The sequence below is a fragment of the Furipterus horrens genome, unplaced genomic scaffold (assembly GCF_987537825.1).
Source record: "Furipterus horrens unplaced genomic scaffold, mFurHor1.1.pri manual_scaffold_13, whole genome shotgun sequence".
In the NCBI taxonomy this organism is placed as follows: Eukaryota; Metazoa; Chordata; class Mammalia; order Chiroptera; family Furipteridae; genus Furipterus; species Furipterus horrens.
In genome coordinates this window covers 39,679,245-39,691,930 of record NW_028327183.1, presented here as the reverse complement: position 1 = coordinate 39,691,930, position 12,686 = coordinate 39,679,245, and the positions used below count along the sequence as shown (strand labels likewise).

The window sequence follows — 12,686 nt, the reverse complement described above, 5'->3', positions numbered from 1 at the left end:
GGTCTTGCAAAATGACCGCTTTATGTCCACAATTTGTAATTTATGCACTTGGTCTGGTATTACAGCTCTTAATTTTACTTTTCCATTGCTGGCCTGGCTCCCACTCCCCATGGGTACACTTGGTCCCTGGCTCCTGCTGGCTGCACAGGAGCCCTTCCATGGTGTGCACCCTCTTGATGCATCACCCACTCTCCTGGGTGGACACCCAGGCTGCCTCCAGCTCCCATCCCATAAATTGCGCTGCAGGGAACACTCTCAGGCACCCTCCCACATGGTCCTGAGGGAGATTTCTTTTTACTAAGTCATCTAGGAGCTGAATTCCTGGAAATTACTAATGTGCAATATAGTTGACCCTTGAACAATGTGGGGGTTAGGGATGTCAACCCCCTCATTTCTACAGTTGAAAACCCATGACTTCTCCAAAACTTAACTTGTCCCTTGATATCCACAGGGAGTTGGTTCCAGGACTCCCACAAATACCAAAATCCAGACGCTCAATTCCCTATATAAAATTACTTATATTAATGCATACAGTCAGCCCTCTACATCCTCAGACTCTCAACCAGGGATCAAAAACGACAAATGTTTTCTCCTATCAACTTTATAGTTTACCAGCAGGAGGAAAGGAGCACAATTCTATGGCAATAGAATTTTTAGCTAGACACAAGACTGACCACATTTCCCAACCTCCAATGCTCTGTGTGGTCACATAACTAAACTCTGACCAATGAGGCCATGGCGCAACCAGGTCCTGTCCTTAACCTGGAGTGTCCTCTACCAGTCCTCCCTTCTAGTGGTGGCTAGTGCCATTGGACCATGTGGGAGAAGCCACAGTCCCAGGGTGAATGTGTGAGATGGAAGAGGCTGGGACCCTGCTGAGCAGGGCTGAATCCCACACTTCTTGGTCAATTGTACGTGTCAGTGGCCCTCAAGCTTGATTGGACCTTAGACTCCCCGGTCGGTGGGCTTGTTACAATAGATTGCCAGGCCCCACCCAGAGTGTGATTTAGCCTGGGATGAGTGTGGTCCAGGAATTTGCATTCCCATCAGGTTTTCAGGGATGCTCTTGGTCCAGGAACCACACTTTGAGAACCACTCGTCTGACTTGTTTAAATCTGAGCTTCACACATTCCTAACTCCCTCTCCTTGGCCTTTGCTGTGGCTGAGTTGACACTCACTCCTGTGGAGCGCCAAGTCTGGACAATAACATCTGGACAAAGTGAGACCCCTGTGCCACATCCTGGCTGAGGCAGATGATGTCTGTTGCTCTGCCACACCTGCCCTTCTGAGAGCTTCCTTGTTCACTGAGGCTGGAAGCCTGAAAAGCCTCCTTGTGCAACTCCCTTGCCACCTGGAATCGGTAAGGTCCTGCCAAGAGGAAGCTCCCAGTGGGAGTAGAGGGCGGGAAGCTGAACAGCCATTCTGCTCAGCACAGCAGGGACACCAGTGGACTCTGGTCGTGCACTGACCCCTTCTGTTCCTCCAACCACACAGTGGAGGCTCCTGTCTTTAATGACTACCAGCTGTGCTACTGACCCTTTGTGGCTCCTGCAGCCGCCCCAGTGTCTTGGTCATCAACCCACTGTATTAAATCCTGTTTGAAACTGGATCGTTTTCTGACTAATACTGTCCGGGAACCCTGTCAGCATGAGCATCAGCAGCAGGAGGAGGCAGAGGGCCCGAAGGAAGAGCTCCTCAAAGCCATTCTTTAAAACTGTAGTGATGTGCCCTGGGTGGTGTGGCTCAGTGGACTGAGTGCCAGGCTCTGAACCAAACGGTCACCGGTTCAATTCCCAGTCAGGGCGCATGCCTGGGTTGCAGGCCAGGTCCAGTTGGGGGCAGGTGAGAGGCAACCACACACTGATGTTTCTCTTCCTCTCCTGTGTCTTCCTCCCTTCCCCTCTAAAAGTAAAATCTTTAAAAAAAAAAAAAAACTGCAGTGAAGTGACTGGACACCCAGTAACAGCTGAATTGCGTGGGGCTCTGCCTCCACAACCCGAGGTGGCAAACGCCGTTGCTGCGTCTCTAAGCAGCCTCTCCACAGACAGCGGCACCCCCGGGCACCTAGTGAGATCGGTGTGCCCGGGCTGTGCGTGCAGTGGCTGCAACGTTCTGTTCTTCGCCGTCCTTCTCTGGTTGGGATTTGGGGCATTCCAGCCTCCTGCAGGCAGTGGTCCTCTTTCTGTTTTCTGGAACAAAGTGTACAAGGTAGGAACTACCTGACCCTTCAGTGTGCTAGAACTCATCTGTGAAAGCATTCAAGCTCAAAGTATTTTTTTTAAATATGTGTGTGTGCGGGGGGGTGGGGGGTTATTTTTGTTTTTTGTTTTCTGTTTCTCCTTATGCCAATTTTTGGCATATTTTTCCAGACACATTCACATAGAGCAGTCATTATTCACGTTGGTATGTTAAATCTGTGATTATCTATCTAAACCATGCATGGACTCAGCCAGGCTGTCATAGAAACAGCATCCCAACTCTTCGGGGAGCTCAGGGCCAGTGGAGAGGGGTGCTGTGGGGACAGTCATGTGACAGCAGAGGAGAGTGGGAGGTGTGGACCAAGCCGGAATCTCTCTGACCCCCCTCCCCCCGGCTTCCACCCACAAACTAGGTGGAGGTGGCTGGTGCCAGTAATGCCTGGAGGGCTCTAGAGAGGGGCTCCCTCCTGTGTTCCCAGCTGTCCCCAGGATGCAGCTCCTGCCCCTGAAACCTCTCAGCATGCTGGGGAGGACACACACAGCCCTGCACTGGCCTGGAGTGCTCGGTGCCTACAGAGCGGAAGCTGCACTATCACCTTGATGCCAGCTGGACTCCTGCCCATGCTGGGACCCAGGCTTAGCCCCTGGGAGTCTCTCTGAAGCAGGCAGGCCCATGTCCACCCACCTTAGCCAAGCCCCAAAGTGCATCTGTCCATTGACCAATTTACTAACATCAACTCACCACAGACCAGTTCCTACCCACTGAATATGCTCAAGAAAACCTTTAAAACCTTTAAACCTTGTCAGAAATCAGATTTAGTAAATTGGTCATCATGGCAGATGGACTAGTAAACTGACTTTTGCCAGGCCTGGGGAGTGGGGGGATGTGTGGGTATCAATCCTGCCCCCCTGAGCAGGCACTTTACCAGCTGCTCTTCAACCTGGAACTGCCCACCCACCCACAGACATGGCCCTTGCCCTAAGCTGAGCTGTAATCCTGGGGTTAGCCAGGCTGCCCTCTCCTGACCCTAGAGCCCCTCCCCCTCCCCTGGATGGCCTGGGCAGGGAGGGGCCTCCACACAGCCCACACACACAAATCAAGAAAATGTTTTAATTGTAAAACTAACTTGAGGAGAGGGAGGACAGGGCTGCGCCAAGGGAGCAGGAACCTGATTCTTCAAGTAGTGGTTCTGTCCCCAGTGCCACCCTGCAGGACAGGGACCATCTGTCCCCAGCTGGGAGCAGGGCTAGAGTGTTATAAAATGACAATATAAATAGACTTCTAGAAAAGAGACTGTCCAGGTGCAGTAGTCATTTTCTGCAGAGGCTGGGAGCAGGAAGCCCTGACCTGTCTCCCCATCCAACCATGGAAAGAGGGGACAGAGCTAAGGGAAAAGGCCACTCTTCAGACATTCATGATCGACCCCCGCCATGGCTCAGTGGGAAAGGGGGCTTATGTCAGGTAAGGTCTCAGAGACACCCACTCGCAGGCTGGAGGACAGAGGAGCTGGACCTTCCACTGCACGCACACACTGTGTACACACACACACGCACACACACCTCTTTCGTAGTGTTCTCTCCACCCCCAGCAGCCCCCACTGCAGATTTCCAGTGATGGGGGGGCCACCTGTCCTTCTTGGAGACAGGAGAACGCAGGGAGGGCCTGTCCCAGAGGGTGGGGGTGGAAGGTCCTGGGAGCCTCACTTGCTCCCACAAGTCCCTGTGTTTTTAGTCACAAAATCAAAACTGGAGTTCAGTAGTGGGGTCCCATACACCACCCCCAGTGAGAAAGGTGGTGGCACATGGAGTGTCTCCCAGGCCAGGAGGAGCAGGGGCTGGCCCCCTACAGGCCTCCGGCAGGGCAGTGCTGACCCAAGGGGCTCTTTGGTTCAGGGACAGGGCACCAAGCCTCATCTGGTGCGGTTCTGCCGCATGAGAGGCACGATGCTGGAGGGTGGGCCTGCTTTGGCCAGGAACGGGTGCTTCAGCAGCTCAGCCGCTGTGGCCCGCTGTGCTGGGTCACGCACCAACAGGCGGTCCAGGAAGCCCTTCAGGGACGGCGACACCTGTGGGGAGGCAAGTGAGAGGATCCCTGCTGGGGTCTGAGTGCCAGCCCTACTGCTCACTCGCCGTGGGGCCTGTCTCCTGCCACAGGGGTTGCCATCTACTGCCCAAGGCAGGACGAAAGAGGTGCCAGGTGTCTAGAGCTGGGCCCCAGGGACTCATTTCCTATTTTCAAGGTCTGCTGAGAAGCTGGCAGCAGCTGGGACCTGGAGGAGCCCTCTTCTCACCGGATAATTCCCTACTGAGAAGGTCCCCTTCCTGGCCCTGGCTATGTTGTGTGCCTTCAGCCAGGCCAGCCTGAGCCTCCGTGGGATGAAGAGAGCAAAGGGGATCTATGTTTAAGCAGACACTTGAGATCGGGGTGGGAGGGAGGAGGGGGAGCCCAGCACCCAGTAAATGCCATCCCAGGAGATATCAACGCCCATTCCTGTCCACGCCCAAGGAAGGCTCGGTTTGGGTGTGAGGCCAGGAGGTGCCCAGCCACCCTACAGGCTTGTGTGTCCCCTTCCTCACACCACCCGCCTGCTGGCAGGGCCCACCTTATGCAGATTCTTCAGTCGGGGTGGCAGGTTGTCTCGAATCATCTTCATGGCTTTGAGGGGTGGCTCATTGAAGTAGGGGGGCTCTCCATCCACCATCTCGATCACCATCACTCCCAGCGACCAGATGTCCACCTGCAGTGGAGGCATAGACGGCAGGCGGAGCTGTGCTGGGCAAGCCAGGGCTTGGAAGAAGACTAGGGAGGGATGCCCCCCAGTTCTGCTTTTGCCTCTCTGCAAGCTGAGCCCCTGGACCTGGACACCCACTCTGATGCCCAGCATAGCTCACCCAGGTAGCCCTCTGAAGGGTTCTGTCCACCCAGTCTTTGTCCCCCTTCCTTTTGCTAAGCACCCATGGTTTCCTCTGGTGGATGCCCCCCTTTCACTCTCAGCCAAGGGCAAGTGGCAGACAGGGGACATGACCAGGTTGGTTGGGACACAGTAATTGGGTCAGGAATGGGGCACGTGATGCAAGCTGAACCAATCAGAGCCAACCCTAAGACTGTAACCTAAATATCCTATGGTGCCACAGGCAGGAAGACATGTCCCAGTTGCCGGAGTCATTGCTCCCACAAGGGGAGTGCCTGCCTGAGTGAATTCTGTAGTCAAGGCCCGAAGGGAGAGAATAGGTGGACAGCCAAGCCTGAAGCCTGCTACTCCCTAATATCGCAGTTTTGGGGACCCACAGCTTTCAGGTTTTGCTAAATCCATTTGAGCTTGGCTGTCATTCATAGGCTGTCCTGACTGGGATGTCCCCTCAGAACTCACACCAGACTCCCCTCCCATTGTGATCCCACTCCAGCCTGAAGCTCCTCCCATGATGTGCTTCCCAGGGTGCCTGTCTCACAGCCAGGCACTGGGACAGGTCCTGCTGACTGACTGGGGAGGAATCCTCAGGGCCACAGGCAGCAGCTCAGAGGCCTCTGGGCCAGGCAGGCAATGCAGTGAGGGAGCAGGTCAGTGCAGGCAACAGGGTGGGGACTCCCGCCAGGACAAAGGTGCTCTTTCTGCAGCGCAGCGGCCCAGCCGTGCTGCCCATGGTCGCCATGTAGGATTTGGCCACCGTGTGGCCAAACATCCTGGTTTTCCCACAGAGAATGGAAATTTGGGTATTTATCAGAGACTTCTCTTTTTAAAATGCTCACAAAAGGATCTTCAGGCGAACCAGCCAGGAACCAGCCACTTTGTGGCCTTTGCACTGTGACCACTGCTGCTCAGCCTTTTGCTCAGCATTCTGTTCTCATTGCCAGGCACTGGGCCTGGCTCAGAACTAGCACCTGATCAGGAATGAATGAATGCATCCATGCATGCACACCTACCTCTTCTCCCACAGAGTTGTCCCCAGAGACCCACTCCCTAGACTGAGACCCACTTCACCCCCACACTGGTTATTCTGAACTGCCACAGCATGAACTGGTGCTGACAGCAGAACCACCAGCCACCTCTGGCTCACCTCTGGCCCATAGGGAAGGCGGGAGATGAGCTCTGGGGCCATCCAATAAGGCGTGCCGACCAATGACTTCCTCCGTGGCACCTCCTTGCTCACCTGGGCACAGAATCCGAAGTCTGACAGCTTTACCTGGGGCAGGGTGCAGGCAGCGGGTCAGAAGTGTTGGTAGCGGGAGGGGGAGCAGAGGTTCCACCTATTTAATTCCTTGGTCTCTGACATGCTGGGTCTCTACTGTGTAGCCTGGAGGTTAGAGCCAGACCATGGGTAGCTCTGACACCTCTGGCAGGGAGCCCTCAGGTGTGTCACTGCCCCAAGATCACACCATCTGCCTTCCAGACAGGGTGTGCCCTGGGGCTCTTGGGGGAAGTGGCCTGAGTCCTACAGGAACTAAGCCTGGTGCAGGGGCTGAGACCAGGGCTGGCTGCCGAAGCTCCCGCCCTGCACCTCTGCTTCCCTGGAGGACAAGGTCTGCAACAGTCCAGTCCACAGAAATAAGGATCTACACCTTCTGTGGAACTGTAGGCCCCTTTCAGACTCTTGAAGATATCTATGGATCTTCTCACTCCCAGAAAGCATGCCCACAGAGTGTGTACAAGTTCATGTGGCTCCCAAATGTCCCTAAAACACATCCGTAGACACCTTTAGGTATTCAGACCCTAGAGTGAGACTCCCCATGAAAACGAGCTCCACGCTGCTACCTCTGTTGTCTGGATTAACTTTCCTGGAGGAGGGCAGGTGAATCACCAAGAAGTGGGTGAAAGTCCAGGGACCCTCCCACTGAAAGTCCACTTGTGGAATATAAATGCAGGTTCTGGGTACTTTGAGGCTCATCCACAGACCTGAGATTCAGAACTTCAGGCCAGAAGACGGGAGGGAGGACCTGGGTCCACTACCCACTCCAGGTGCTTGGTCTCAGTGGTGAGAGAAGCATGTGGCTGAACCGTGGCGGCCACCCAAACGTATTCTCCCCTCTCTGATCCTAGGGCAAGGTCACAGTTGCCAGCATCCTGTGCTGATGACAGAGCCCCCACCAGCCTAAGCTCCCAGTGACTTCATGAACAGAGCCCCTCACTGACCCGACTGGAACAAACTACCTGATCCTCATTCCACTGAGTTGTCGGTCAGAGCCTACTGTGATGGCAGAAGGAGAGCTGGGGAGGGTGGCGGGAGCCTAAGCCACCCAAATCCTCACCCTGCCATCGTGGGTCAGCAGGATGGAGTCACTCTTGATGTCCCGGTGGATGACACCCTGGGCGTGGAGCACAGACAGGGCCTGCAGCACGGCCAGGCACACTGAGGCAATCTGCTCCTCGTTCATCCTGCGTGGGGAGGGGTGAGCACTGGGGCAAACGGTGCCTGTGGGGGACCCAGCCCTGCTGGCCCTGCCACCCCAAGGGGTCTGAAGGGGACAGTCCTGTCATGGGAGAGGTCTGAGGGGACTCGGCTCCACCTTGGGGGACCCAGGAAGACAGCAGGGTGGGTGCCAGCCAGGGTCCAGTTGCCTGGTAGTACCTGGTATGGGTGACGATGTCAGTGAGGGCGCCTCCCTCCAGGAACTCCATCACCACCCAGAGCTCATCCCCCACCAGGTAGCTGTTGTACATCTCCACCACGTTCTCGTGCTGGTAGTCCCGCATGATCACCACCTGGCGCGGGAGGCAGGGTCAGCGTGGTAGGGGAGGGCTGATAGCCCCTACCTTCAGATCTAGCCATCAGCTGCCCTCCTGCCTCACTCTCAGGCCAGGCTTGGGCCCTGCCACATTGCATGCCTGGTTCCAACCGTCATTCTTGCTCATCGAGATCACCCTGGACTGCTCTATCCACTGCCATAATCAACAGACCACAAAGGCACCTTAAGGGCTCCATTCTGAGGGTGTTTTCAAACCCATGCACACACATTTCTGACCCCCATCTGCGACCAGCCCTGAGCTGGTCTCTGAGGGGCTCTGGAGACCAGGTTGGTGTTGGGAGAGGAAGGTGGGAAGAAAGCGTCTAAGCATAGGGCTGACATCAGGACAAGTAGGTATTAGCCCAGGTTAGAAGAGGCATTGGGTCGGGATGGGGAGAATTTTGCAGCAAGAAGGCCTAGCTAGCCAGGCAAAACCTGGGGGAGGGGGAGAACACGTGCGCACAGGGCCTCATTCAACAGAAGTCCACAGTGCAGTCGGAACACTGTGATACTGGGTGGCTGAGGGGTGTCATGGGGCACAGCTGAGTGCTGAGTGATCCTGCATCAGAGTGTAGAGGCTGCTCCCACAGAGCTCTCTCTGGAAGGAGCCAGATGTCTGCCTTTGTAACAAGCTTCCTGGCAGAGAGGCCACCAAGAGACCAAAGTCCAAGGCTGGACAGAGCCAAGGACCTAGATGGGGGTAGGTTTCAAATACGAGACAAAGGGCCATGCCTTTAACCTGAGGGCACTGGGGTCCCTGCAAGGGTTAGTAAGGCAGGGAGTAGGGGTGGGGTGGCATGCTAGGCCTGCCGTCATAAAAGGCCCTTTGGCTGCTGTGTGGGGAACGCCAAGGAGGCCAGGGCAGGGCCCAGTGGGAGACGGGGACAGAAGCCAGGGAGGCCCAGGGCTCTGGCCTGGGGACAGGGTTGGTGGGGCTTCTCTGAGACAGGCAACCAGAGGATAGACAGAGGTTTGGGGAGATACTTAGGTGTGAGGGGCCTGGAAGACACTTAAGAGCGCTGAGTTCAGTGGGCCCAAGGGCCCCAGGCTCAGGGAGGGATGGGAAAAGAGACAGAGACATGGTTGTGGGTATCATGGGGAGAGAGGAGTAGGTATGAGGAGTGAGGAGGGGAACCCAGCCCTGGGAAGCCTAGTCTTTAAGCGCCTTCTCCTGACCCCATGGGCAGGGGCATCAGCAGAAACACCAGGGCCCCACATAGAGACCAGGAGGCCCACCTCATTGAAGAGCAGCTCACGCCTCTGCTGCTTGCGCAGGTCCATCTTCTTGACGGCCACCAGACGCCCTGAGCTACGCACGGTGGCGATGCACACGACCCCTGTGGAGCCCTCACCGATCTTGATGAAGTTGTCCAGGTAGGAGCGGGGGTCACCAGGGTCCACCACCAGCTGCAGAGCAGCCCGGAACTGCTCGTGGGACACACGCTGGGGTTCCCGCTGTGGAGAGCGCGGGCCAGGAGGCCCAGGGGCGGGGGGGCCGGCAGGGGCAGCGAGGGTTCGGGCTGGAGGGGCCAGCTGGGGCTCGGAGGCATGGGGGCCCAGCACTCCAGGGCTCGGGGGGCCTCGGGCTCGGGCAGGAGGTCTGGAGGAGGAGGACTGGGGGACAGCCAGGCCCCCCACTGATGGCCCATTGGGGGCCATGTTGTGAGGCTCCCCCTGAAACAGAAAAGAGAGGAGGCTGTCAGTGGAAGGGTCAGGGGCTAGCTCTGTTCTTCTGAGCAGGACAGGGGCCTGGAAGTGGCACGAACACATGGTGGTCACGATGGATATGGACAGTGGGCCAGGCACAGGTTGGAGGTGGTGGGTGCGGCTGGAAAAGCTTGGGGCAAGGGGACAACGGGAGTCCTGGGGAAGGGGGATCAGTTACCTGGGTGCCCCGGGATGGGTGATCCGTATCAGCCCGCGGGTACGTGTTAAAGGGCCGGCCAGCTGCCACTTTCGCCCCACTGGCCACACCAGCAGGCTGGGGGGTGCTGACGTCAGGCCCAGAGAGGGGCCGCTTGTCCCGGGAGGACTCCTGGGGCCCCCCTGAGCCTTCCCTGGAAGACTTGGGCTTCTTCTCCGGCCCCACCCGCCGCCGGTCACCACTGCTGCCACCCCCCTCGCTGCGACCAGCAACCCGGCTTTGGCCGCCTGCCTTCTCTGGGCCCCCTCTGGCCTTGGTGGCCTGCTCTGAGGGCATCCCATTTTCCTGGCGGGCACGGGTGGATGGCGGCGGTGGGCTGTCTCTCCTCAGGGAATTGGAGCGTGTCACCGACATGTTCTCAAACTCATCCAGTAGCAGCGTGAGGGCCCCATCCTTGGCACCTTTGCTGCCCCGCACGATGGTCTGGGGTCCAGGGTCCGGGCAATGGCGGGATAGGGGCCAGGCAAGGAGGAGGGGGACAAAGGACATGTAACCGACACACAAGGACAGGACAACACAACACACACAGAGACAAGACAGACAAATGAAGAAATGCCATGGGGTAATGATGGGGCTGGGCAGGGGGGGCAGCACCAGAGGGGCCCCGCAACCCCTCCCCCAGCACAAAGAAGTCCCCTCAGTCAGGCTATCACCTCCCCACTCTGAACCTGGATACTGGATACTCAGGAGAGGCACCCTCTGTCTCTCTCATGGCTGGGGGGAGGGGAAGGAGGGCAGAGGCCATGCCACTCCATAATCAGCCCTGGAGAGCTGCAAATTACAGGATGCCGAGGCCAGGGCACAGCCTGGCGCTTCCTCCCCTGCAGTCTGCCAGTCTTGTTAACCCTGGATGCCAAGGGTGGGGTACAGGGAGAGTCAGAAAGGACTGGGGGCAATGTAGAGGGCAGCAGTGCCCCAGGAGCAGGGGTGGCAATGGGAATGCCCATGGGGGCTGGGCAGAATGTAAAGTGTGTCCCCAACCCACCCAGTGCTCGTCCTCGATGCCCATCACCCTGATCCAGGTCATAGCCACCTCTCTGAGTCACAGCCTCCCAGGTTCCCTATCCCTGACTTAGCTCCAGGCACATGGACCTCATTGCTCCTCAAACACACAGGCAGCTCCTACCTCAGGGCCTCTGCACTGCCTGTCTACTCTGCCTGGAACATCTTCCCCCAAGCATACCATGGCTCCCTCCCTCCCCTCCTTCAGGTCTCTGCTGGAAATTCAGCTTCTCAGAGGGAGGCTTTTGCTGACCAGCTGTCTAAAACGCCAGCCCCTAACACTTCTCATTCCCCTCCCTGTCTTTTCTTTAGAGCACTTAAAACACATGGACATCAGCACACCTACAGCTCCCGCTGTGCAATGTGTGTGAGGCCAGCGACTGGGTCCTCCTGTTTCTGTTCTTGCTAAATCTGAGCACCTAGAACAGTGTCTGGTATGCAGAAGGTGCTAAATAAACATTTGCTCAACCAGTGAGTTGAGGGGAGGTGGGTGGAGGCTGAGAGAAGCAGACTGGCCCCCACCCCTGTGCTGTCAATCACTGACACAAAGGAACATGGGCCCAGGGCTGTCAGACACCCTGAAGTCAGAACTGCCTCTGCTCTACAGAAGACACTGAGCTCACAAAACCCACCTACTGGCTACAGTGCCCCTATGGGGCCTGCCCCTGCCTCTCCTGGGCCTTGACCGCCAGCCTGGAAGCCTTGCTTTGCCCAGGGATCCTGTGAAGCAAAGCAGACAGCTGGCCAGGCTGTAGTGTTAAAAGTGCCTGGGGGTTGGGGGAGGGCCCAAGAAGCCTGGACAACAAACACAAGGGCCTCAGGGGCCCCGGGACTGTGCCAGCCTGTGTGACACCTTCATGTGAATTAAGAAGGTGCCCCTTCCTCCTGGTGGACACAGACCCAAGCAGGGCCTATGGCTGACAGGTGCAGGAGGGCCTAGGTTTTAGGAGGCGCCTCAGTGAGGGCATAAGCAGCACCCAAGCAACCACAGGGCTGGGCAGGGGATGGAACTGAGGTGGCCCAGGTGGGGCCTGTGGCTCAGAAGAGCCCTTGCCCTGTCTGTGGAGGCAGCTGCCTCTTAGCTCCAGCTGATCCGTCAGAAGCCAGAAATAGAAGTCTGCACACGAAATCTCTCGCCTTTTTAAGCAATAACAAATACTTCAAAATATTCAGAAGCACCCTGCATGGGACACAGGAACACCTCAGTGGGCCACCAGATTGAAAGCGTGGTGGAAGAGTGTCTGCACTTGTGTCTACAGCCACCGCACTGATGCTGGGACCTTCCCACCGCCACCAGGCAGGGCTGGGCAACCCTAACCCTAACTCAACTGGAGAAGATGAGTCAGCTGCAGGCCTGGCCCCAGGCGCTGAGCCACCTCACCCTCCTCCGCCCCTGGAACAACCCCGGCTTTGTTCCCTGGGCTGAGGCCCTTCCTGTTCCCACTGCCCAAGGGATAAAGTCCATGCTCCTAGGTCAGACCTGGCCTTATCCCTGCCAGGCTGGCCTCACCGCAGGCCATGCCTGGGCACCTAAACCATGAGGACAGGAAAGGGGTTAAGAGCATGAGCCTTGTAAACAGACCTTGGTTCACATCCCAGCTCTGCCCTCTTGCTCAAGATAGTAGGGGAAAAAAAAATCCCAAGCCAAAAGCCCCCAGTGCTCACGTGGGCCTCTTCCTCTACTCAAAAGCCCTATTGTCCCACCTTCTGCATCAGGGCTCAGTTCAGGTGTCTGCTCCACCAAGAAGTGGGTCTGAACCCCAGGCGCCTCCTCTGGGTCTCCCTAGCCCAGCCCTGAGCACTTGGGATGGTCACCATCTGGGAATAGGTCTGTCCCCCA

General features: G+C 57.1%; 1 protein-coding gene across 6 annotated transcripts in view; it reads right to left on the bottom strand.

The window, feature by feature from the left end:
* Positions 1-3,295: 3,295 nt before the first annotated feature.
* The window catches only part of PAK4 (p21 (RAC1) activated kinase 4), a 44,713-nt gene continuing 35,322 nt past the window's right edge, over positions 3,296-12,686 (bottom strand). For all 6 annotated transcript variants that reach the window (XM_090261140.1, XM_090261141.1, XM_090261145.1 and 3 more), the window contains 7 exons: positions 9,806-10,267; positions 9,157-9,594; positions 7,764-7,897; positions 7,444-7,570; positions 6,255-6,380; positions 4,802-4,936; positions 3,296-4,264 (listed from right to left, as the gene is read on the bottom strand). In XM_090261140.1, the coding sequence (XP_090117266.1) occupies positions 4,109-4,264; positions 4,802-4,936; positions 6,255-6,380; positions 7,444-7,570; positions 7,764-7,897; positions 9,157-9,594; positions 9,806-10,267 (1,578 nt within the window). In that variant the 3' untranslated portion in view covers positions 3,296-4,108. The remainder of the gene's footprint in view (positions 4,265-4,801; positions 4,937-6,254; positions 6,381-7,443; positions 7,571-7,763; positions 7,898-9,156; positions 9,595-9,805; positions 10,268-12,686) is intronic.